Source organism: Suillus paluster (assembly GCF_016628075.1).
Source record: "Suillus paluster strain FC165 chromosome Unknown EDB91scaffold_22, whole genome shotgun sequence".
Taxonomy (NCBI): domain Eukaryota; kingdom Fungi; phylum Basidiomycota; class Agaricomycetes; order Boletales; family Suillaceae; genus Suillus; species Suillus paluster.
The window spans coordinates 551212-575662 of NW_024537582.1; the positions used below are offsets into that span (position 1 = coordinate 551212).

Sequence of the window (24451 nt, forward strand, 5' to 3'; positions counted from 1 at the left end):
AAAAATGCTGGAATGACATCAATCCAAGGCAATGAGGGGAAGGGGATAGAAGAGCGCCGCGTGTCTGCAAAATTCATCCCATATATTATTCACTACCTGGGTCAGAGCCTCCTCATCAGCGCCATCAGCACCACCATCACTCGAACGCTCTAACCACTGTTCGATGAATGATCCCTCCAGTGGAATAAGAGGGTCCCACATCGGCCATTTGCCCATCAGGAAGGACGGATGGGCGGCAACCAACATCAGCCAGAAAGTGTCGCGTCCCCACGTCCACAGCGATGATTCTGTGTCAACTTTGGTGGTGAGCCATTCCTGGATTTGCTGCAATACTGATTCCCAATGGGCTCGATCAACAGAGTCGAATGAAGGCGGGAGTGGGAGGAATGGTATAATGGTCTTGTCGTCACAGAACATAGCTTGGGACAAATGCGACTTCAGTGCGATATAAGTAGGCTGACATTTGGACATATGATATGTGCACTCACATCATCTGAGTGTAGTGAACTACCACTGGCAGTGTAGAGCTTTCTATGCGACCTCTATGACCGGTGTGATGAACGATCTATACTCCTCATCGATGGATACTGATATGTGGATAGGCTAGCATCTAGTTGTGAGCAAGCCTCAAGGAAAATTGAAGATGGTGGATTCGTACAATGTTCCTTTCTAAAGTCTGTCGTGGAAATGTACCAGGAAAGAAAACGGTGAGGGACATCAGTTGGAGTGAAGCATGATTGTCCTGATAATGAACACCAGGATAGATAGTCGAAATTTTGGTGAGTGATAACACCGAATCCATATTAACGTCAAGAGAACAATGATCAACAGGTGCGAGACGTGAGAGTTTGGACTTGGTCATTTTGAATGTGCACAGTCACGTGATTGGCATATCGCATTGATTGTTTTCTGGAGTCTGCACACCAGTCCTCGATAACTTATAGTGGAATTGCCCAGCATGAAGGATGACATCATCAATGGCCATAGTACGTATCTTCCTCTTGTTGCTTATTTATTGATGCTACACGGTGTCTACAGTTTTTCGATACTACAATGACACCTCAATCGTGTTCTATGCACTGTGTGCCCTAAAAAAGATGGGGCCTATCGTATGATGGAAAAAAAAAAAAACGACGTCATGCTACAAAGCATGCGAACCAGGACATTCACATCCGTCGTGCCAAATCTCTTAAGGATGACCAGACGCTTTCTGGCCGAGCCATACAGCCAAATATCTCGGCTGCAACGCCTGTCGGCGATCCTGATCCTTCGCTTTCCCCTGCTGGTCACAATGACTTCAACATGGATTTTGATCATGTGGATGATGTACCAATTGACACGCAAACTGATGGACCGTCCATGGTACCCGAAATGGCGCCACATGATGCAGATTCTGAGTATCCATTGGCCAATCTCTGGAACAAGATCATCAGCAGCCGAATGCTCCAGTTCGATAATGAATTTCCGGACCTATTTGCTGAACTACAGGCATCTCTTGCTTCAGGACAAATTTCTTTCTCAACGCCTGTCATTCCCACCAACAAGGAGCGTGAGCTTGTTGACGACAGTGCACCTGACTTCGGGATTGAAATTCCTGGTAAGTCGGCTATCTTTCCTGCAGTCTGCAATCCCGTACTCAGCGGTATCTACAGATGACCCGCTTCTTGAACCGGCGAGCACTAACCACACCGTCTCTCCAGATCATACATTGTATCCCTGGCCATCAAAAGTGGTAAGTCTTTTGTGGTGCACACATATATGATATACTTACAACTACATCAAGCATTTTATTACTTCCCTTCTGTTCAGCTCCCCACGGCTTCCATTTTCCGAAGCCCAAAAGAAGGCGGTCCTGAATTGGGCCAAAGAACTTGGTGCCCAAAACCTTCCCTCACTTGGCGCAATGAAGAAGTGCCAGAGTCACCTGCAGGATCTCATAGGTGATCCGACTGAGAAGGTTGTGTCTCACTCTGGAGACATATTCTACATCAATAGTGTCACAAAAGCAATTGTGAAGGTTTGTGAGATGGATCTCCGTGTTGATGTGATGCTAACATTATTTATAGGACTACGCTAATCCCATCACTCACCTTGCAATGCAGGACTATCCAGAGGATGGCGGAAAGGGGATGTCGCAAGTGTTCCACAGGAAGAAAATGTTGCTCAATCTCCCATTGCCACCAGCGGTTCAGGTGGACGGGACCATGTACTTACAGATGAACTGTTGCAGGAGTCATTGGGAGGCTATTTCATCCCACAATTATTCTTTCTAGCTGGCGCAGACACCACCGAATCCTCTGAGCAATCGGATAAAGTCCTGTATGCATTAGGTCGAGCTGCCGAATGGACGGAAGTACGTTGTTTGCCTCTATGTAAAGTGTGCTGGTGCTCAAACGTTTATCAGGCTGGGTTCATTGTAAGCGACGAGGAGGAGATAATCCCAACATCTATGTTTGTACGATCGTTTGGAGACATTGCCACAACCTGCGGCGAGCTTGATTGTGGACTGACGTGTATGTTCCGCTCTGATTTCATTGGCGCCTATGGGACTCAAGTATGCCACAGCCTCTTCCATTAAATATGCATCGCTGTCACCCAGTTCACTGCAAGAAAAGTCGAAAGGTCGAATGGTGTATACCATTCCCTTAATCATCTTCATGGATGATGTGTCCGGCAATATCTCAAAGCAGTGGAATAAACACCATGCCATATACATGTCCAATGCAAACTTACCGAGAGAGATGCTCAAAAAAGAATTTTTCATGCGATTTGTTTCGTCCTCTCCTCACGCTCCACCCATGGAATTGATGCAAGCAATGAAAGAGTCTATCTCGTACGGTTTTCGACTTTTTTGTTGTTTTCTAGTATCATTGAATGTACATAGTGATGCAGCACAATCTGGTGTCTCGGCATGGGATTGCAAGTACAACGAGGAAGTCATGCTCATTCCATATGGGCTATTTCTTGCTGGAGATAATCCGATGCAAGCCAAAGAGTGTAGTCATGCAGGGCTCAGCTGCAATTACTTTTGCAGGACATGTGATGTTGGCGGAACGAAGGCATACAAGGAATCCGAAGCTGGCTACAATAGTATTTTTATGGTACGAAGATCACTTCAGTATCTTCCATATGACTTACTGGTACTTGCAGTCAGGCAATCTATGAACCCCCAAGAAGACGAGTCAAGAAATTCAACAACAGTTTGAAACTGCCTTCAAATCAGGTGCCACAACGAAAATCCAGAATTCTGTGGCATCAATGGGTGTCCGAGATTCAGCTTCAAGTTCGATTCTCAACACCTTGGTTGAACTCAGCAAGAAGCTTCGGAAACGTACCACGGGATCTCAAGCACTGCCTGAAAATGAGATCGAGGCCACCCTTCCAAAAGAATTTGAAGAACTCTTGAAAGGTGGACAACTCGACGACACCATCAACCCGCTACTGGGAATAGAAGGTTAGTCGTTTTTTAGTTGTTGTGGATCTCTTGCTTAGCTTCCTACAGGGTTAGACATTCATATGGACACCCCCACGGAGATACTTCATACAATACTCCTGGGTGTTGTCAAGTACTTCTGGGGGCAGACAGTCTTTCTTCTCGAGAAAGCAAAGTTTCTCCCCATCTTTCAGTACCGGCTCGAGTCCATTGACAAGGACAGACTGAATGCTCCCTGCTTAAATGCAGACTACATATGTCACTATAAAGGAAGTTTGATCGGGAAGCACTTCAAAAGTTTGGCGCAAGTTATGCCATTTATCATCCACGACCTTGTTCCTCCGACGGTTCTTAATGCCTGGACAGTGATTGGTGAACTCGTCATACTGGTCTGGCATATGAGAATCACGGACACGGAAACATATCTTGTAAGTTCAACTCGTGTTCTATCTACAAGGCTTGTCTCATACCTTTGCGAGACAGGCAACACTATCTCGAACCATTGAAGATTTCTTGAATGTTACGACACAATGCGCACCGAGTATTTTGATAAGCAAGCCAAAGTTCCATTTCCTCATTCATCTTCCGGCTTACATTCGTCATTTCAGCCCTGCAATTGTTTTTTCAACCGAGCGATATGAATCGTTCAATCACATATTCTGTTTATTGTGTATCTACAGCAACCAACAGGCACCAAGTAGAGATACATGCAAAATCTTTTCTCACCAGGACACGATCAAGCACATTGCTACTTGGGGATATTGGTATGATTCTACCGTAAAGAAATGGGTTCGTGCAGGAGAAAAGGTTCTATGTTATCTTGACGAACATCCAGAACAAGTGAGGCTTCTAGGTATACCAAACTCCGGTCATAGTCCTCCAATACCTGGTCAGTTCAATGGCGCGCGCTGTCACTATATCGCCGCTAATGATTTACAGGTTCAGGAAAAATCAAGACCACTACCCCCACTGCAACATCAAAGTCAGTGCGAAAAAATGCGGTCCCTTGGAAAACCACTCGTTGCGTGAAGATTCTTGGGAATGCTCAGCCTGGGGCCGTCCATTACCAGGGCAAATCAGTTGTGACGCGTGAAGGAGAACACGCACGCTTGAATAGTCATGTTATCTTCCGACAACCAGCGGATGGGAAGGTGAGCCAGTATATATATATTCCTTTCATCATGATTTGCTCATCGATACGACTGTGATACTGCTTCCAGACATATATTGGATGTATTCGAGAGATTCTCATATCATCCCACGACAGCCAAACAGCAGATCACGTCGCACTTCAGCTCTTCATGTTTGCGACTGCTTTGCACCCAACTCTCCACTTGCCGTCTATCAATCTTACTGATAACGAGCTGGTTTCAACCAGTGTAGTATGTCATGTGTTTTATATGCAAGCTAATTATTTAAGACTTGGATCACCTCACAGGACATCATTTGTGTTGTCAATCTGCAACATAATTGCCTTGATTCGCAGTGCATGGACATCCATCAAACGCCTGTACGTCAAGAACGGATAGCCACCTCTCAAATGAAGGCCACTGTCAAGCACCAGTCAACTCCAAACTTCTTTCTCAACATCTATTCCATCCACAACTACGATCACATCCAACGTGTCGTCCCTGATACACTTCGCGAGACGCCGCTTCAGGTTACCAACGTAGCTGAAGTCCGGGCCATAGCCATACACCAACTACGGGACAAGAGAGCAGTGAAGAAAGGCAGAGATGCCCAGCTAACAGGCAGTGGCGAGGGTGCGGATGCTGAACCATCTTTAGCGCCACCTTCTGCCTTTGATCACGCTGCACCGAAACCGCGAAAGTCTGCACCCAAAGCAAAGACAAGAGCAAGCACAGGTGGTCTGAGCACGCGAGGAAGAAAGAAGCCAATGACCTCAGATGCTATTGCGGGGCCTTCTATGCAGACGGCACCTACTCCAAGTGAGCAGAATTCAACAGCATCGCAGCACCATCAAATTTCCTTTGTGACACCAATGGGAGGTCCTCCGCAACGTTTTTACTCACCTGCACCCCAACCATACTATCCCCCACACCAGTTTCTCCCTCCGCCCCTGTCGATTCCTTCGATTCCCCCCTTACACTCCTCACCTCCACTTCACCGTTCACCACCCCGGTTGTACCACCCTCCCCCACAATCACATTTTCCGTCTCAACCATATGCCCCTCCATCTCAACCATACGCCCCTCTGCCTATGCCAGCCCCATATATTCACCCGACTTATTAGCAAACACGAAGCATGCAAGAAGCCCCACCATCGCACCAATTTCAACCTCTGATGTCACATAGCGTTGTAGGCCGCTTCCCACAGCCTCACTATCCTTCTCAGGTTCAATACCCGCAGAGTCAGCATCACCACCCACAGTTTGGTATGGAGTATCCCCGAGGAACTCATTGATGCCTTCCTGTCCCTTCACCAGTAATAGCTCTTTATGAGGGGAGGCAGAATGAGAGGAGACAGAGCGAAGCAAAGACATGTGGTCGGGTGGAGGCCTTCAAGCCATTCTCAAGTTGGTTGTCTGGCAGCCCCGCAGTTCATGATTTTTACTTGTAGCCATCCGCATCAATCCCATTACACTTGAGGTCAGTCCTTCATTCTACAAGGGAAACAACTCAGCCGCGTTGAGGAACATGAACTCCAAAGTTAACATTCTGGCAAGTTTTTTCTTCTCCTGCCCATTCTTACTGCACTGAGAAAAAGTACCGCTCAGATATATACTATCGACTGCTAATTTACGTCGTCTGCTCACCCTTGGTCATTTGCTGCTTATCGAGACCACATTGATGGCGGCGAAATGTCCCATGTTCACCCCTCACCCGAGGATTTCAATCTTTGCATTTCCATGTACAATATGCGCGACTTCATGTACTATTAGTATACAACTTGCGCGTCTTTCAGTGATTATCTCTTCCTTCTCGTCACCCCCCCCCCAGCCCCTTTCTCCATACTACATCAGTCCTGCCCTTATTCTGAGATTGTGTCATTTGTATCGCTTCATACTCTATCTCCGCTGCTTTCACCAGGCTTGAGCGCACTGCAGGAGCATCTTGTGAAAAAGGTTTCATATCGCAACTGAATTGATGCAAGCGAAGAAGCGAACATTGAATCAGCCACCGAGCCAACCCGCATCTTTCCGTCGGTCAACCTTGAGCAGAACAGTGAACTGCTCCTGTGTTCATGCCCCAAGATCATGATGCTCCAGCACTATTTTGTATGGACCAGTTCAGGTTTGAGAAGCACAGGCATCCCACATTCATCGGGAGGTCTATTGACACCACATGCCACTGTTCCTTGAGGCAGGAGTCCCTCAACTTCCATCCAGAATGCATCTCGACCTCCTTCAGTATACGGATCTGGAGGAAATATCAGTCGTGCATGCTCACCACTGGCCCAGACCATGAGCGTTAATCAAGCTTCTCAAGGTCAAACTGGTGTTAGCCCCACCTCCGAGTCTCGGTGCGCTTCACCGGACGGATCACTGGATGAGCCCATCAGTGCTGGTTTGCGTCGCCGGAGATCTTCTAGCACTGATCGTAACAACCCATTGATATTTACACCTTGACTCACAAAGCAACTCAAGTTGTATGCAAAGAAAGTTGCTGAAGAGAAAGGTGTCTCAGAGGAGCACCTCTTTGAATTCATCGATGCGAGTTTTCCCCAATCCTATCATGACTTATCTTTGACGCATCTTTAGACTGGAGGAGTTGCCTATATGCTCATTGATATCAAGGCCACCTTGATGCTGTTGAATGAGGCTAACAGAAAGTCTCTCCTCGTGGAAATCAAAGAACTAATTGAATCCAAAGATTTCAAGGTACTCATGTCTAACTGTCTTGTAATCTCTCACTGACTCAAAGCTGATCGAGCATGACACAGACGGGTCTTCTTAACCGCCTCACAGCATGTGTATTATCACCGAATCTCACCGCATATGTCAATGACACGCATGAACACGTCATGGTACCTTCAATATCCTTTATGTACAAAAGTAGCGGCTGAAAACTATGACAGGATTTTATCAAGAACAACAACAAGATATTCAAGGTCCCGAAGTTCCTGTTTGAAGATGTGGAGCTCACCGCACAACTCTCGAAGCTAGTCAGCGAAGCACTTTCTTGCATCCGCAGCAATGTCAAGACGAAGGTTAGTGTTGCACAAATACTGTAGAGATACGACACTAGGTTCGTCACGGGTCACAGCCATCGACGAATCAAACCTATTTGGTGTGACTGTCACACCAATTTTTTGGGGACCGAAGCTAATTTGTGACATATGGTAAAAACATACAGAAAAACATACAGAAAACATATAAAAACAACAATGCCGAGCTAGATTCTACCTGTTGTTTCTCAGCTTTACAATAATATATGAATCAGACAAGAAGCCAAGGTGCAGCAATCACAATTTGCGAAGCTATTTTTTATGTGGTCACAGGTCACAGGGTCATTCGAAGCTGTGACACCAAGTGTGACTGTGTCACGTGCTGCACGTGACGAAGCTAGTGTCGTATCTCTACAGTATCTCACAGAAATAAGCTTAGACTGATTCAGCTGGTGTCATCGATCTTCAAATGCTCGAGCATTATGGACACCGCAAGATTGCTAGCCCATGGTTGCATAGAGGTTGATGCATCCCATTGGAATAGATACGCATTTTTGGTATGGCCTCACTCTCTTGACTGCCCAAGGTTTTTAACGGGACCGCAGCGGCGCTGCTTGCACATATTTCTTATTGGCATCGGTAACTACAAGACCATACCTCTGAAGGATATTTATTCTCCGTCTCTCCTTCCGTCTCTCCACCGAGACCTTCGCATCAAAGTTGGTGATACACTGGGCATTGATGTTGAATTGGACGACTTTGACCCAGGGCCCATGGTGCGCGTTCATGCTAATCAAGTCCATGAGAACAGCACAGACAGTCTGGGAGATGTTGAAGGCAACACGAATGACACAGAGGCTGGAGACAATGGAACCGGTCTCAATATCAACCATGATGGAGATGATAACGAGAATCGGCCTGACGACACTGAGACTGGCATGGCAGAGACGAATGAACTTCACCCTGATGACTTGGGATTTGGGGGCAACGGGAAGTGCGCTGTTTTCACCTCTACCAAGTTTTGGAGGTTTGTGGATGCCTCGCTTGAGGGCATTCGCAAAATGGCAAAGGTGCAGGCAGAGGAACTCGACGACGGAACAACGGTCGAGAACATCATCCGAAAGTAAGTTCCTCGCTATTTCACTCTTCGCATGGTTACTCATTATTACGAAGTGTCCTGGTCGAGTATTTCCAGCAAGACCTCGCTGAATTCCCCGGGAAGAGGACCGTTCCGAAACTTCTTTCCACCACCAGTCCCCAGTGGCAAACAACAAGTCAGACCAATTTGCTTTGGTGAATATCTCGCCTGCTCGTTCCCTACTCAATATCATTTGCATATTCTATACATATCACTCGTTTTGACACCATAATAACACTTGTATCTAGTAGCTCACCAGTAATGCAATGTTTTTTGACCGTTTTTCGTATGTTTAATGCCATTCAATGTGACTGCATGCGAGATTGGTATGATGCTCAGCACTCATCTGCCGACTAATAGCTATCCTGAATATATGTGTCGATGTCTGGCCAATCTTGACCAGAGGTACATACAACCTACCTGGGCTCGATATTTATACACAGGTATGGGACAAAATATCTGTGTGAGGTGTGGCATGCAATATATTCAAAACAAATCAACTTGATATTCATAGTAGCTCCGGTTGCTAATGTACCTACTGGTATCTCTATAATGCACAGGGAGTTTTGTATACAGGCGTGTCACACACCTCAGTGTGGTAGATCAAATAAGTAAATATTAAATTGGTCGGCAATACATAGTGAGAAAACCATATCAACGACATTTCGGACAGGTTTGCCACACATTACTACTTTTGGATGTGTGGGATAGGTTTTCAGCGAGCGACGGTGTAGTCTCAGTAGTAGGATGGGACCCCCTGCGAAACGTCCGCTGGGTAGGAGCGTGAGGTAAGTCGTGTTTTTACTCTTAAGTCTTGCCGTCTTTCTTCGAATTTCCTCGTAGTCTGATATATTTTTCTTGTCTGCTACATAGAATACAGTCCTGATTTGCGTCCTCCGTACTAATCAATCGCTTCCTCAGTCACGTTCGTCATCTTTCCTTGCTCATGATCGCAAGTCATTTTAGTATACTTGGTCCACTTCTCTCGAAATTCTTTGCTAGTGGTGTCGAGGCCCATAGAGTAGAAAGTGTTCCAGAACACCAGTTTCAGTGCATGTACGTATTCATTCTTCTCCTACTGCGAATATAACTCACCTTCCCCAGCAATGCCCCACGTACTGTTCCTGATATCCCTCCAGCACTCCGATGAATACATCCGCAGCGATACCCTCCATTTCCTCCAAAAAATATTCAAAGACGCCGGATTCTTCGAACCCGTCATCCCCACCTGCCGAAGCTATCTCACGCACCGTCATTCCTATGTCCTTATGAACGACGTGTTTATCGTGTACACTATCTACCGCGAATATGAATACCTGAGCTCATAGAGGCTTTCACCGCTGCAGAGTCTGGCGCGACGTGCAAACGTAACACATTTATATTCCTTCCTCAATCTGCGATCCCTAAGGCCGTGAAGTGGTTTATTAGCGTTTCAGATCAGTAGACAAGTCTTGATGAGCTGTCGCAGATGCGCATTATAGTGGTTATCAGGTTGGATCGTAAGAATGATACAACCCATCGGGTGAGTGCTCATTACTCCTCTTGCCCTGCAGCCACGATATATCAGATGCGTGTTTGAATTGTTGAACTCCCCGTCGCATACAGTGATGTGTGAACAACGCTTACCACCTCATGCAGAACCCTGCTACTGTGAAGCGTACGTTTAGGATTAGGTATCTTGCACATATCTGCTGAGCTTGATTCTTAGCTGCCGCCTCGTGCTTCGTTGATCTTGTCATCAAACAACAACATTAAGCTGATCGTCCTGGATCGCCCAGAAACTATGCGCTCAAAGCATGGGCACATCCTGGGTGAACTGATCACGGACATCTCACAGGCCCTGTCGAGGTGCGAACTGTGATTCAATACTTTCTGTGACACTTACTGAGTCCTATCGTATCAACGCTGATAAGGAGGTCCGAAGCAAAACCACGAATATCGTGCTTAGCATGCCTTCGACTTAGAATGTGGAAGGAACCGTGCTCTTCCTCAAGAAACAGCTGCAATGGACACAACAGCGGGAGTTCGAAAAGGTCGATCTGACAGTCCCGCACATTATGGTGGACTAATTCTGTGACAGACCCCAGAGTATAGACAGCCCCTGATCCAATCTATCCGCGTCTTGGCAGTCAAGTTTTTCGAAGTGGCTGCAAGTGTTGTTCATGCACTCATGGATTTCCTCGGAGACTCGGATAGCCCCTCTGCATTTGACGCTGTCGTTTTCGTTTGGTATGTTCTTCTCCCTTCCTAGTTCTCTATATCTTATTCGACTAAGGCACCCACAGCGAAGTGATCGAGAATTTCTCACCCCTTCGGCCATCTATATGCGACAAACTCACCTAAATCCTCAGATCAAATCCGGCAAAGCCTTCCACGGCGTCCTCTGTATCCTGGATGCTTGTCAGACATCGAAACCACATTCCAAGAGACCCGAAACTCAGTGCTTGGCGAGATCCCCATTCTTGCAAGCGAGCAGCGGTTACTTGACGAGGCTGGCGGCGAGGAGGATAAAATGGAGGGTAACAAAGTCGAAGGGAATGGGCGGCCAAAGGTGCTTGCCAACGGGACATGCGCAACGGAGACGGCGCTGGCTCAGCGAGATTGGAGGCTGTCAACCATTGAGAGGTGTGTGACGTGTGCGTCCATCGTGTTCGAAATCCACAGCATCTCGGCTTCCAGTGCTCTATGTGCGGAAGCATCACGATGATGCACGAATTTAACATTTTACTTGGTGCACATACTTCCCTGAATGGGCTATGTTATCGATGACAGCTACCCAGATGTGCTTCCGGTCAACCATACGCCTAATACGCCGCAGAATCTCTGTCTTGACTTTGCAGCGCTCGGGGACCTCAAGCTGGTTGAACGACCTGTTGTATATCTCATAGTGCTTCTTGGTTTCCAGAGTAGCAAAGCTACAGTCAAGGTGACAGCCCACAATACTCCCCTGCTCAAATGTTGATGTTTTGTAGGTCTCATCAACAGAGACGGCAGTCATATTCTGCAGCATTTTATGGGAAGGCCCTGCCCTCGGTGACTGCTGCGTCATCTCGAACGACGTCCATAGCGATATCATATTAAGCCTACGTATTGTAGTGAAATATAGGTACGTCTTTCCTGCTTTGGCTATCTAGACATTTAATTACTCTCAAGGTCCGAAGCATGTGGACAGAGTTTGAGTGGGAGAACAGGGTGAATGTATCGACGAACATGTCATATGTCTCCTGGCTGTTATACCGACTTTCCGACTTTCTCGCTAACTCATACGTAGTGACCCTCTCGACTACCTGAAACACTGAGGTCCACCAACGTGTCCTGTCGAACACCACCAGGAGCCATGTCGGGTAACTGCGATTCCCTAAATGCAAACATGCATGCTCGAAGTCTATTCGGTGCGTTGTCTTTCCATATCGTAGCGTCGACGACGGCCTTAACTGCGAGGACACAGGCGAAGACGCGTCAGCCAATCTTACCATCGAGAAGACAGAAGCTGGGATCGTTGATATTCGGAGTAAGACGCAGTGTATTTCTTATGTGAGTTTTTTTAAAACTGCGTTTGGGGTTGAGGTCCACTGGATTCAGGGTGGGATTGTAGCTCAGACTGATGGTAAGCACGCTGGTACTGATAGATCATCGAACTTTGCTTCTCAACAGATGTGACAATGCACTATGAGTTTTTTGTGTGTGTACTACTGAATCATAAAAAACCAATCGTATCCACGAAGTATTCTTGCAATTTCTGATTGGAAAATGCCCCAGACAGCATCATGGCGTCAATAAGACATCGTTTGATACATTGTATAGCAGATACATGCTGCCTCCAGTTGTCTCGGGGGGGGTTGGTACTTGTATGGTCTGCAGCATGCCGCAACCGCACCCGATAATCGCAGCTTGTGTGGTCTTAACGCAGGGACGAAGGAGGATAGGATGACATCTATGTCTGTCAGGACTCAGTTTGGTAGTACTAGTCGGAGTCACTCAAAGTTGTCCCGTCATGAACGGAGTGACGGTCTGTATAACCGTGCGTGAACTAAGTTCTCAAAATGTTAGGAACATGTGAGGAAGGATCAATTATGTTGCCCGTAACATAGGTTCTACATCGCCACGAAGTTCTGCCAGAACAGTATTCAGGACATAAAAGCAAGCCGTCTTCCTACCGTCCTCGTCGAATTTATTTGATCCCATATCATATCCTTAGAAACAATGCGTTTCTCCTTCGTCCTCGCCGTCGTCGCTGCTTTGACAGCGTCAATATCTGCCAGCGACGCTGATACCAGCATTCGTTATTGTCCCGAAGTTTGCTCCATATTAAAGTGCTGCGCTGGCCAGAAGTGCCAAAAGTCATGGCAGTTTGAAGGTGCAACTGTGGTTGTGAGTATGAGTAGTTTGCGTCCTAGATTTAACCACATGACTCACCGACATGGTAGCTTGTCTCCATATGTGTGGATGTCTGAGCGGCATGTCGTGACAGTGAACTACAGTGAGTCGTATTTCTGCTTTCGCATTGGTGCAGTATGGTTGATAGCACGACGCGCGAGTTACTAGTGCATTGTTGCTGAGTTGATCAATGTGCATGCTTCTGAACGAATTTCATTGTCGCTCGAGCAATGGAGATCTTGGAATAAAGGGAATGTCAAAGAGTTGGATACATACTTACGACGCGGTTTTATAGTCTCGTTGCAAGCTTGAACATAGAAGTCCTCGATGACACCACGATTGCTCCCGCCATAGGCGCTGTTTACTAGGTCTCATGGATGCGTTTTTGGTGTGCACTGAGCCGTTCCACTGGGATTTATGGTGACTCGATTAGATGGTGATGTATATGGAAAGTCGTCGAAAAGCGAAATTAGAAACGGCACTTGTAGGTCGGTCATGTCGATGAGAGTTATGAGAGAGGACTCGAATCCAATTGCAGAACTGCTAGCTTCGATGTCCTCGAGAGCATCAAGACAGAATGGAGAGAGAAAACGACACCGACGAGGCAGACGTGACCTGGAGTTCCCGTTGTTTTGATTAGGCTACCGTTGTTTTGAAAATGGCCAGTGCTAATGGGAGACCAAACGGGCATCGTGAAAATGCTGTAAACTTGCTGGAGGTTGGACTGAACAAATTAGCATACACTATAGCTTGCGAAAAAGGATTCAGCATAAGACTATACCTACAACCCAGTGACCTCAGTGCACGCCGCAACTTATTGACAATCTAGATCAGTGAATCTGTCACGCGTTTAATGACATGTGACATGTCGCGCATCTTGTCACACACTGAATGTCTGCTCTGCCGCGTGCGTTGCTACTCTGCAAGCTGCAAAATTGCTCATTTTTGTACGAGAAAACGCGCACCCAGGCTGACGTTCGGTGAACTTCCAACGTTGAACGTTGAAAAAGACTGACAATTGACAACTTTTGCCGTCTTTCTTCGTAGTCTGATATATTTTTCTTGTCTGCTACATAGAATACAGTCCTAAATATTTGCGTCCTTCGTACGTACTAATCAATCGCTTCCTCAGTCACGTTCGTTGTCTCTCCTTGCTCATGATCGCAAGTCATTTTGGTATACTCGGTCCACTTCTCTCGAAACTCTTTGCTTGTGGTGTCGAGGCCCATGGAGGAGAACGCGGTCCAGAACGCCAGTCCCAGTGCATATTTGCAGCAAAGGGGCGCCGCAATCGCGGGCGCTGCAAAGTTACTACTAGTACTAGATCATCGTGTTCGACGTCGGCGGGCGCGTCACAAGGAACTGGCAAGCATTTACAAATAAAGGCGCAGGCACGGCGCACCAGCCAAATGTTATCTACTCATATCATGATGTTCTGACCTGCAATCGGTTGTGTGCTGGTAGCTACCAGCTTAAATAAACTGTCCTTCACTGGCGTGAGCAGCTCTGTGACGGTCTTGGATAAGATTTCACCTTCCCAATCGATCATCCAATCCAGTGGTACATGCCAAATAGTCATAGCGGCAGTTGCCAGTGATGGGTGCTTCCAAACGCATGTTCGCTTCCATATAGGTATGGGCCTGTTTCCCTGTGTGCCATCCACCACCAAGTTTACACATAGTGACCTCTTTAGACTCAGAGACTCAGCTGTGCTTTCAAGCTTGCTCGATGAATCCTCCTCGGAAGAAGCCCTTTGGGTGGTCACCAATACGAAGCCGCTCAAATCCTGATTTCCCAGTGGAGATCGGAGCCAGTGAAATTGAGGTATCAAACATTCCACTTATATATAAGTACTGGTTGTGTTTGACGATCTCGTTCTAGACGTCCTCTTTCCCGCCTTCACGGGATGAATCTCCCAGAAAACCTCCAGGGCTGTTTCGAAAGTTGTGGGGCAAGGCAACCAAGCGTTCAGCTCAAAGCGCTCGACAGTCATCAAACCCTGAACCCGCGGTTGCAAGTTCCAGCGCACCGGATCTCCTACCCGCTCAGACCACTCAGGTATATGCAACGCTTGGCACGTTCCACGTGCGCTGATTGCTACCAACTTCCGCAGGATCCTTCACCACTCACTGCTCCCACTCCCACTCCCGGACCAAATGCTGACCAGCCTTCCAATTCAGGCATTCTGAAGGTGAATTCGCAATTTGGATCATTGTCATCCGTCTCTTTCGATAATGTACTCACATTCGTGATCAGGTCGAGCAACCTGACCCGAAGTTTGTGAATGAGCGAATCGCCGATGCCACAAAAGGCGTTGCAGGGATGAAAAACGTGCCTGTAATGGCCCAAAATACTGCTTCGCAAACGAACAACTTGCAATCCATTCCCGATACGATCGACACGTTCTCCGCAATACTTAAACCCCTGAAGGCATTCAACTCAATCGCTAATGTGCTTGCAGACGTACGGGCCTCTATCTCTATCTTTTACATCACTGATCTTCATGCATAGGCCCATCCCTATGCAAAGGTGGCATTGAGCATCTTCACTTACGCATCCCAGGTACATTTGTTTTGTATGTTCAAGCTTGCAAGTTATTAAGAACGTCTGGTGGCAGATGATTCTCGATCAGGCAGACCGCGATGCTGCTGTCTCTGGTTTGCTCTCGAAGATCTCTGAGGTCTATACTTTCATCACGGAAGAGGAGGCGTTGGCCAGTGTTCCATCCATGCCAGCAATTTATGGGAAGATAGCGCGACAGACGCTGGAGTGCGCGGATTTCATCGCTCATTACTCTGAGACGACGAGCGCCTGTGAGTCGAACTCACCACTGCGCAACTATGACTCACTGTTGAATCTTTGCACAGGGAAAAGACTTGGAAAACATGCGTTCAAAGAAACACAGGCCGCGATCCAAAGTTACAACGAGGTTCTCGACAGTCTCATGCAGCAATTCCGAGACAGAGCCGCTCGCGACACACTTGTGATTGTCCACCATATGGGTAAGAGTCGGCCTTCAGGTCTCGTTGAGCCGTAGCTGACATTCTACTACCTGTGACATAGCCGAGACTCTGGACCTCGTCGACTTATTGGATTGTGCAGCGGGTGCCGGAGTCAATACGTCTAAATGTTGTCTGCCAAATACTCGGCGAGAACTTCTGACAGATATCAAGAGTTGGGTCAGCAGCACCGATGAGGGTGCTTCACGCGTCTTGTGGCTCTCCGGCACAGCAGGCAAGGGTAAATCTGCCATCGCACATACCATTGCCAACTGGTACACTGAGCAAGGTGGTCTTGGGTCATGCTTCTGCTTCGACCGCACGCAACAAGCAGATCGTGGCGAGAACAAAGTTTTGACTACCATCGCAAACGACTTAGCGGACTGCAATCCTATCATGCGGCGAGCCTTGGTGCAAGCGGTTCATGATAGCAATGGACTCAAGCGCACTTCAGACCTTATGAGACAATGGCAGGAATTAATCGTGGGACCAACAAGCAAAGTCTCGAAAGCCGTCGCCGCACCAGTGCTGATCATCATCGAGGCGTTGGACGAGAGTGGCGATGCGAGTTCTCGGGAACAGATTCTTCGTTTGCTCGCTGGCGAGAACAGTTCTTCCTCCGCACCATCCGGCATCCCACCCAACATTCGTATTCTTGTCACTTCCCGTCCATTGGAAGACATTAAAAACGCTCTGCACACCGCACCACATGTTCGCCATGTCTCCTTGGATGATATTTCGTCCGCGTCCACAGAACACGACATCCAGCTTTATATCGCCAACAGACTGGGAGGTCTACGCAATGTGTTCGATGATGAGCACTTCAAGAGACTCGCTCTAAAATCTGACGGCATGTTTGAATGGGCTCGTCTTGTATGCGAGTATATCAAGGGTACGAACAAAGTGCGGCGCAATCCGATGATCCGTTTCGACGCCCTTGTTGCTGGAACATCCGCAAAAGGAACGCGTTTGTTGGATGATATGTATATACGTATCTTGGGCGACAGCATGCCAGAGGACGAGCGCGAGGAAACGATATCCATGTTTTCCTCTGTGATGGGCCAAATCCTTGCATCATCTGAACCGCTTCCCATGGCTGCGTTAACCGCAATGCGACTGCGTTTTCCACGCACAGATGACCATTACGGTGTGGATGAGGTCATTGGATCGCTGGGGTCGCTTTTGGCTGGAACTATAGACTCTCAAACTCCCATACGTCCCCTCCACGCGTCTTTCTACGACTTCCTCACAGATAGATCACGCAGCCACGACTTCTTCATCGATATGTCATCGGTACAAAGAGACCTTGCCTTTGCCTCGCTTCGCATCATGGAGCGCGGACTTCGCTTCAACATCTGCTCTCTAGAGAGTTCTTACCTACCCAATTCTGCTGTCCCTGACTTGGAGAAACGAGTGAAAGAGTCCATTCCGATTGTACTATCATATTCATGTCGATTTTGGGGGACTCATTTGGGAGCTACGTCCTTCGAGCCATCGCTCGCTAAGGAAATCGCAGCTTTCTTCGACGGGGAGCGCCTCCTTTGGTGGTTGGAAGCACTATGCCTTATGAAAAGCCTGGGCGGCACGGTAGGGTGCCTCTCGTCTATCACACATTGGTTTAAGGTCCGTAGCTCGAGCTCGTTCTTAGGACCGATAGATTCTTACAAGAAGTGGAATGGTCGTAGGATCATGCCGAATATGCTCACGTCGACGACACTGCCAGGGACACCCAGCGCTTCGTTCGAACTTTCGCGACCACCATTTTACATTGCACTCCACATTTATACTTATCCGCTCTGCCGTTCGCTCCAATTCAGTCGAAGATATCTCAAAAGTTCGCTGCAAAGTTCCCTTGCACTCCCCGGATTGCCGCTGGTCATGCTGCAAATTGGCCTCTCATGCAAAAGATACTCCACGGGCATTCCAGGGTTCTCTCTGTTGCGATATCACCAGACGGAAAACGCATTGCATGTGGTTCAGAAGACGGGATGATCGAGATGTGGGATTTGGAGACAGGCGAGGCATTGGGTGCCCCTCTCCAAGGCCACACTGCCCGTGTTAGGTCTATCGCATTCTCGCCGGATGGAAAGCGTATCGTGTCAGGTTCAGCGGACAAGACAATCCGGGTGTGGGATGCGGCGACTGGCAAAGCATTGGGTGTCCCTCTTCAAGGGCACACTAGGGCTGTTCGGTCTGTCGCAATCTCGTCAGATGGAAAGCACATTGTATCTGGTTCATTGGACATGACAATTGGGGTGTGGGATGCAGAGACCGGCAAGGCATTGGGTCCCCGTCTCAAAGGACACACTGATGCAGTTTTGTCCGTCGCAATTTCGCCGGACGGAAAGCGCATTGTATCCGGGTCCTATGATAAAATGATCCGGGTATGGGATTTAGAGACTGGCGAAGCATTTGGTGCCCCACTCCAAGGCCACACTGGCGCTGTTTGGTCCATCGCAATCTCGTCGAACGGACATCACATTGTGTCTGGTTCAGACGACAAAATGATCCGGGTATGGGATTTGGAGACTGGCGAGGCATTTGGTGCCCCACTCCAAGGCCACACTGCCGACATTTTATCCGTCGCAATCTCGTCGGATGGAAACCGCATCGTGTCCAGTTCAGCGGACATGACCATCCGGGTGTGGGATATGGAGACTAGAAAGGCATTAGGATCCCCTCTCCGAGGCCACACTCAAACTGTTACGTCTGTCGTCATCTCGCCGGATGGAAATCACTTAGTTTCTGGCTCATACGACAAGACAATTCGGGTGTGGGATGCCAACACCAGCACTAGCGAGGCATTGGGTGCCGCTCTCCGGGGTCACACTGACACCATCAACTCTCTTGTGATCTCGCCTGATGGACAACACATCATATCCGGTTCAAACGACAAGACCATCTGTGTGTGGGATATGGAGACTGGTGAGGCATCGGGTGGCCCTCTCCAAGGGCACACTGACTCTGTTTCGTCGGTCGCAATCTCGCCGGATGGAGACCGCATCGTGTCTGGCTCATTTGACAAGACCATCCGGATGTGGGATATGGAGACTGGCGAGGAATTGGGTTCCCCCCTCCAAGGGCACACTGACCGGGTTTGGTCTGTTGCAATCTCACAGGATGGGAGACATATTGTGTCTAGTTCAGATGACCGCACAGTCCGGGTGTGGGAGGTGCAGACTGGAGCGGCATCGGGCGTCCCTCTCGAAGGCCACTCTGACTGGGTTTTATCTCTCACAATCTCACTGGACGGCAACCGCATAGTGTCCGGTTCAAGGGACGACACAATTCGGGTGTGGGAAATGGGGTCAGGCAAGGCATTGGGTGCCCCTCTCCGAGGTCACACCAACACCGTCCGCTCTCTCGCAATATCATCGGATGGGCGTCGCATCGTGTCTGGCTCGGCTGATGAGACCATCCGCGTGTGGGATATGGGAACTAGCAAGGCATTGGGTGTGGCTCTCCGAGGCCACACAGAGCCTATTAACTCTGTTGTAATCTCGCCAGATGGAAAATGCATTGTATCCGGTTCAGATGACAGGACCATCCGAGTGTGGGATATGGAGACTGGGGAGGCAGTGGGCGCCCCTCTCCGAGGGCACACTGGACCCATTCGGTCTGTTGCAATCTCACCCAACGGCAAACACATTGTGTCTGGTTCATCCGATAACACCATCCGGGTATGGGATCTAGACATTCTCAACCGCCACCAACCCTCCGAAGCACCTGCAATATGTTTTTCGTCCAACCAGACCCACGCTCTTAGTTCCCCGTCCTCCTTTCTCCAACATTCTTACACTCCAGCCTCTCTCGCCCTCACCGAGGACGGATGGGTTGTAGGGCCCGACGGACGGCTCCTCTTTTGGATCCCGATCCACGTATACCCAGCTATACAATTTCCAGGCAACACACTGGTGATACACAATCAAGCCTCCCAGCTCGATTTAAGTTGTTTCGCCCACGGCACGTCATGGCACAAGTGTCGGGAACAGAAGGATTCCCTGTCTTCGTGATCATCTCCGGTAGGTAGCGACAACATATGTGCGTGTCATGACTAATAGAAGTACAACACAGATCTACAGTCTCCGCAGAACTTGTACACTATTATTTGCGATTTCTTCATCGACAGCCTTCAGTTGTATTTATTCTACTGTACTGAGTCTCACAATGGCCTGCGCAAGGATTTCATTCATGCCTTCGCTCCCACGAAACGTTATATACATATTTGCTATATGCCTTGCCGTACTGCAATCCAATCGTTGCTATAAGTACCCCCTAGATTCAGATCGTCTACCACGGTCCGTCCGTGGAAGTTAGAATGCAAAGGACGACTATCCTGAGCTCAGGCTTGTCGTTATGTTTATGATTCGATCAACGAATAGGCACTACCCGCCTCATCAAACCCAGTACGCGATGCATCCTCAGCTAGGTTGAAGAGCCCCCGGTATTCTATGTTGACTATATACGAGTGTTCTTGGCGTTTGAAGTCAGTCGCCTGCGTCTTGTCTCATAATAACCTGGTATGTGGTCTGCTACGGAAGACTTGTCTTGTGTGAAGTTAACTTTATCATATACAGATGAGGTTTGTTGGGCTTCCTGCCGTGATGAAAAGGTACTGTCAGAGAGATTCAGAGTGGAATGCTCGACGCATGCAATACTGGTGCTTCTATCTTCAAGTACTGGTTCCACGAAGTGCTGTCGCATTGTCTCGAACTGAACCCAAGTGCGAAGACCATACTCCACGTCACATCTACCAGATACCAAAACGAATATGATTTCAATATTAAGCCGAAGAGCCGCTCGTACCAAAATACCAACGAAAGTATTACATCCTAAGCTCACAATAAACCACACTCAAGATCAAGAGCCTACAACCCCTCGCTATACTTCCTCATCACCCCCCTCAATGACGCCTCATCCCCAAACCGAGGTTCAAAACACGCAGCAAACGGCTTAGGATGCGCAATAACACCATCCACAAAACCCGACTCGTCGATCAGGTTCTCAGGGTCCTGTGTTACGGTTATCCTTTTTCCCCTAAACCTTGTCACTGTCACACTATGTCACACCCTTCACATCTTCACATCTTCACACCTTCACATGTTCACTCTTCTAATACGTGTACTTCTAGAACATTCTATTGTACGATTACCTTTCTCTTTTTCTCATTGGCTCATTACTATTGAAGCTCCGCTTCTATTTTCATTCGCCGACTCAATACCTTTATATATACCTCATCTCTACCGTTTGTACTCTTTAACTTGACCTACGCAGACCAGGGCCTGCAATACTACTGCTTTACTCGCACGACTCTAACACTAGGGTGTTAGCTAGACTTTCGACTACTTTTGATTACTGCTAAGACGTCTGACGACGCTGAGCGTAACAAAAGGTCAAGTTACTTTTCAGACCGCCTGTCCCCCGACTTCGGTGACCACCACGAACCTTGACTTAAGCATCCGCGGTACATACTGCTGTTGCTACCCAACAAGTCAAAATGGCGACCCGAGGAAAGCACTACCCCGGTTTCACCTGGGACGAAACACTAGGAACTTGGACCGCACCTGATATCGACAATAACATCTTCACCATCCACCAGTGGAGAACGTTCAGAAACAAGAACGCCAAGAAAGGAACGCATTGGGATTTTGATACCCAATCCTACGTCGACAACGATTTCCCAGAAACACTGCTCGTATCCCCCACTCCCGCACACGTACCTCTTCCCCCAGTACAAGAACCACTTCCCCCAGCTCTACAACCTCCCTTAGACGAATCAGATTCTGAACCCGAACCAGACAACGACGAAGAAGACGACGACAATATGCCTAAACTAATCGGCAACATTCCCCCCGCCTTCAATGGCGACACCCACGCCGCCAAAGGATGGCTCCTACAGGTAGAAGCCTACCTCGATATCAATGACTCCGTCTACACCATAGACAAACAGAAGATCGTATTCATACTCTCCCTCATGACGAAAGGAGAAGCCGCTAAGTGGGCGGAAGGACAGTTCAAGAACGCTAGCGTCTCCAAAGAGTACGGGACCTACGAAAACTTCCTAGAACAATTCAAGAAGACGTTCCACCCAAAGAACGTCGTGGACACAGCGATTCGTTGCATCTCCACCTTGAAGCAGACAGGAAGTGTCCCCGCATACACGTCCATATTCCGTACCATCTTAGCAGATACAGTGGCTCAAAAAACTGTCCGCATGTTTTCACATTTTTCACTATCTATGATATTGTGTGAGAATATACAAACACCTCAAGGACATGCTGGTACCATATTGTAGCACCACTTCAGGGCTTTCAATCACATAATGCAGTAACATATACCCGTCTCAGACGGGCAGCCGGGCGTGACAATGTACCAATAGAGACGGGCCACCCGGTGCCGGCCCATGGCAATAATTGTACCGTGTTAGACGAGTGGGCCGAGGGGGTGGAGTGTCCAAGGCAAACGGATGGGCCGGGTGTATATAGTATAGATGGTAGTATAGCAATGTACTATATAGGAAATTATGAATAGTAGTAGTGAATCCAGTGTGTGATAGATGAGTGGGCCGGAGGAATGGAGTGCAATATAGACGAGTGGGCCGGGGAACTGGGGTGTGATGGAGACGAGTGGGCCGGTAAATGAGGTGCAATGGAGACGAGTGGGCCAGTACATAAGGTGCAATGAAGACGAGGGGGCCGGAGAATAGGGTGCAATTGAGACGAGTGGGCCGGTATAGCAGGTGCAATGGAGACGGGTGGGCCGGTATAGCAGGTGCAATGGAGACGGGTGGGCCGGTAAAGGAGGTGCAATGAGGACGAGTCGGCCGGTGTTATTGGGTGCAATGAAGACGAGTCGGCCGGTGATATGGGGTGCAATGAAGACGAGTCGGCCGGTGATATGGGGTGCAATGAAGACGAGCTGGCCGATGATATGGGGTGCAATGAAGATGGGTGGGCCGGCATTATAGGGCGCAATGGAGATGGGTGGGCCGGTGATATAGGGTGCAATGAAGACGAGTGGGCCGGTGATATGGGGTGCAATGAAGACGAGCTGGCCGATGATATGGGGTGCAATGAAGACAAGTGGGCCGGTGATATGGGGTGCAATGAAGACGGGTGGGCCGGCATTATAGGGCGCAATGGAGATGGGTGGGCCGGTGATATAGGGTGCAATGAAGACGAGTGGGCCGGTGATATGGGGTGCAATGAAGACGGGTGGGCCGGCATGATAGGGTGCAATGGAGACGGGTGGGCCGGTATTATGGGGTGCAACAATGACCGGTATTTATGTAACCGGTTGCTTGTGGTAACATAGCACTCAATCCGGCGATTCCACCGGTGGTCTGATCATGTAAAATGGTTAAGATTTGACAAAGTTATGAGCCCTACAAGGGAAAGCCATAAATTTAGAGGATATTATGATATATTGTATCTAGACCATTGTGACCAGGATTTTTCAACCGGAAGTTATGTGACCAGTTGCTTGTGGTAGCATAGCACTCAATCCGGTGATTCCACCGGTGGTCTGATCATGTAAAATGGTCGAGATTTGACAAAGTTATGAGTGCTACAAGAAAAAGTCACAAATTCACTGGCAGAGGATATATGATATCTAGACCATTGTGACCGAGATTTTTTGACCGGTAGTTATGTGACCGGTTGCTTGTGGTAACATAGCACTCAATCCGGTGATTTTACCGGTGGTCTGATCATGTAAAATGGTCAAGATTTGACAAAGTCATGAGCCCTACAAGAGAAAGTCATGAATTTAGAGGATATATGATATCTACAGTATTGTGACCGGGATTTTTCAACCGGTAGTTATGTGACCAGTTGCTTGTGGTAGCATGGCACTCAATCCGGTGATTCCACCGGTGGTCTGATCATGTAAAATGGTCAAGATCTGACAAAGTTATGAGTGCTACAAGACAAAGTCACAAATTCACTGGCAGAGGATATATGATATCTAGACCATTGTGACCGGTATTTTTTGACCGGTAGTTATGTGACCGGTTGCTTGTGGTAACATAGCACTCAATCCGGTGATTTTACCGGTGGTCTGATCATGTAAAATGGTCAAGATTTGACAAAGTCATGAGTCCTACAAGAGAAAGTCATGAATTTAGAGGATATATGATATCTACAGTATTGTGACCGGGATTTTTCAACCGGTAGTTATGTGACCAGCTGCTTGTGGTAGCATGGCACTCAATCCGGTGATTCCACCGGTGGTCTGATCATGTAAAATGGTCAAGATTTGACAAAGTCATGAGCCCTACAAGAGAAAGTCATGAATTTAGAGGATATATGATATCTAGACCATTGTGACCGGTATTTTTTGACCGGTAGTTATGTGACCGGTTGCTTGTGGTAACA

The 24451-nt window shown here is 48.1% G+C and overlaps 8 protein-coding genes across 8 annotated transcripts; 7 read left to right on the plus strand and 1 right to left on the minus strand.

Annotated features, from left to right (window-relative positions):
* Positions 1-18: 18 nt before the first annotated feature.
* On the minus strand, positions 19-417 carry EDB91DRAFT_1052298 (uncharacterized protein; the record flags this gene model as incomplete). Its single annotated transcript, XM_041313669.1, has 1 exon — positions 19-417. One exon carries the CDS (start codon positions 415-417, stop codon positions 19-21), a length of 399 nt encoding a protein of 132 aa, XP_041177863.1.
* Positions 418-958: 541 nt separating this feature from the next.
* Positions 959-5687, plus strand: EDB91DRAFT_1247952 (uncharacterized protein; the record flags this gene model as incomplete). Its single annotated transcript, XM_041322870.1, has 16 exons — positions 959-986; positions 1039-1109; positions 1162-1597; positions 1653-1732; positions 1784-2017; positions 2067-2192; positions 2231-2353; positions 2405-2513; positions 2566-2833; positions 2885-3101; positions 3175-3454; positions 3503-3861; positions 3917-4322; positions 4373-4584; positions 4654-4815; positions 4872-5687. 16 exons carry the CDS (start codon positions 959-961, stop codon positions 5685-5687), a joined length of 3927 nt encoding a protein of 1308 aa, XP_041177864.1.
* Positions 5688-8044: 2357 nt separating this feature from the next.
* On the plus strand, positions 8045-8859 carry EDB91DRAFT_1052264 (uncharacterized protein; the record flags this gene model as incomplete). Its single annotated transcript, XM_041313665.1, has 2 exons — positions 8045-8685; positions 8736-8859. The coding sequence occupies 2 exons, from the start codon at positions 8045-8047 to the stop codon at positions 8857-8859; spliced, it is 765 nt and encodes a 254-aa protein (XP_041177865.1).
* A 549-nt stretch (positions 8860-9408) lies between these two features.
* On the plus strand, positions 9409-10109 carry EDB91DRAFT_1130141 (uncharacterized protein). The gene is made up of 3 exons (XM_041318591.1): positions 9409-9488; positions 9622-9756; positions 9805-10109. The coding sequence occupies exon 3, from the start codon at positions 9807-9809 to the stop codon at positions 10026-10028; it is 222 nt and encodes a 73-aa protein (XP_041177866.1). The 5' UTR covers positions 9409-9488; positions 9622-9756; positions 9805-9806; the 3' UTR covers positions 10029-10109.
* A 223-nt stretch (positions 10110-10332) lies between these two features.
* EDB91DRAFT_1336256 (coatomer beta C-terminal region-domain-containing protein) lies at positions 10333-11892 on the plus strand (the record flags this gene model as incomplete). Its single annotated transcript, XM_041325530.1, has 8 exons — positions 10333-10357; positions 10538-10548; positions 10665-10760; positions 10781-10929; positions 11068-11325; positions 11473-11626; positions 11673-11806; positions 11835-11892. Coding segments are annotated over 8 exons (885 nt in total), but the record flags the coding sequence as incomplete, so codon positions are not given.
* EDB91DRAFT_320404 (uncharacterized protein) lies at positions 11860-12413 on the plus strand. The gene is made up of 2 exons (XM_041326849.1): positions 11860-12092; positions 12149-12413. The coding sequence occupies exons 1-2, from the start codon at positions 12038-12040 to the stop codon at positions 12358-12360; spliced, it is 267 nt and encodes an 88-aa protein (XP_041177868.1). The 5' UTR covers positions 11860-12037; the 3' UTR covers positions 12361-12413.
* Positions 12414-12780: 367 nt separating this feature from the next.
* Positions 12781-14443, plus strand: EDB91DRAFT_1130151 (uncharacterized protein; the record flags this gene model as incomplete). Its single annotated transcript, XM_041318592.1, is given in 4 exon segments — positions 12781-12954; positions 14105-14120; positions 14131-14234; positions 14245-14443. Coding segments are annotated over 4 exon segments (370 nt in total), but the record flags the coding sequence as incomplete, so codon positions are not given.
* On the plus strand, positions 14342-15836 carry EDB91DRAFT_1336257 (uncharacterized protein; the record flags this gene model as incomplete). The annotated part of the gene is made up of 7 exons (XM_041325531.1): positions 14342-14709; positions 14771-14901; positions 14959-15135; positions 15191-15268; positions 15334-15540; positions 15589-15639; positions 15695-15836. Coding segments are annotated over exons 2-7 (750 nt in total), but the record flags the coding sequence as incomplete, so codon positions are not given.
* Positions 15837-24451: the final 8615 nt, after the last annotated feature.

Bases quoted from the DNA above. Each gene is read 5' to 3' on its own strand.
- EDB91DRAFT_1130141 (XM_041318591.1), top strand. From the start codon at position 9,807: ATGCCCCACGTACTGTTCCTGATATCCCTCCAGCACTCCGATGAATAC.
- EDB91DRAFT_320404 (XM_041326849.1), top strand. From the start codon at position 12,038: ATGTCGGGTAACTGCGATTCCCTAAATGCAAACATGCATGCTCGAAGT. The intron at 12,093-12,148 runs GTGCGTTGTCTT...GCGAGGACACAG, and splicing joins GCATGCTCGAAGTCTATTCG to GCGAAGACGCGTCAGCCAAT.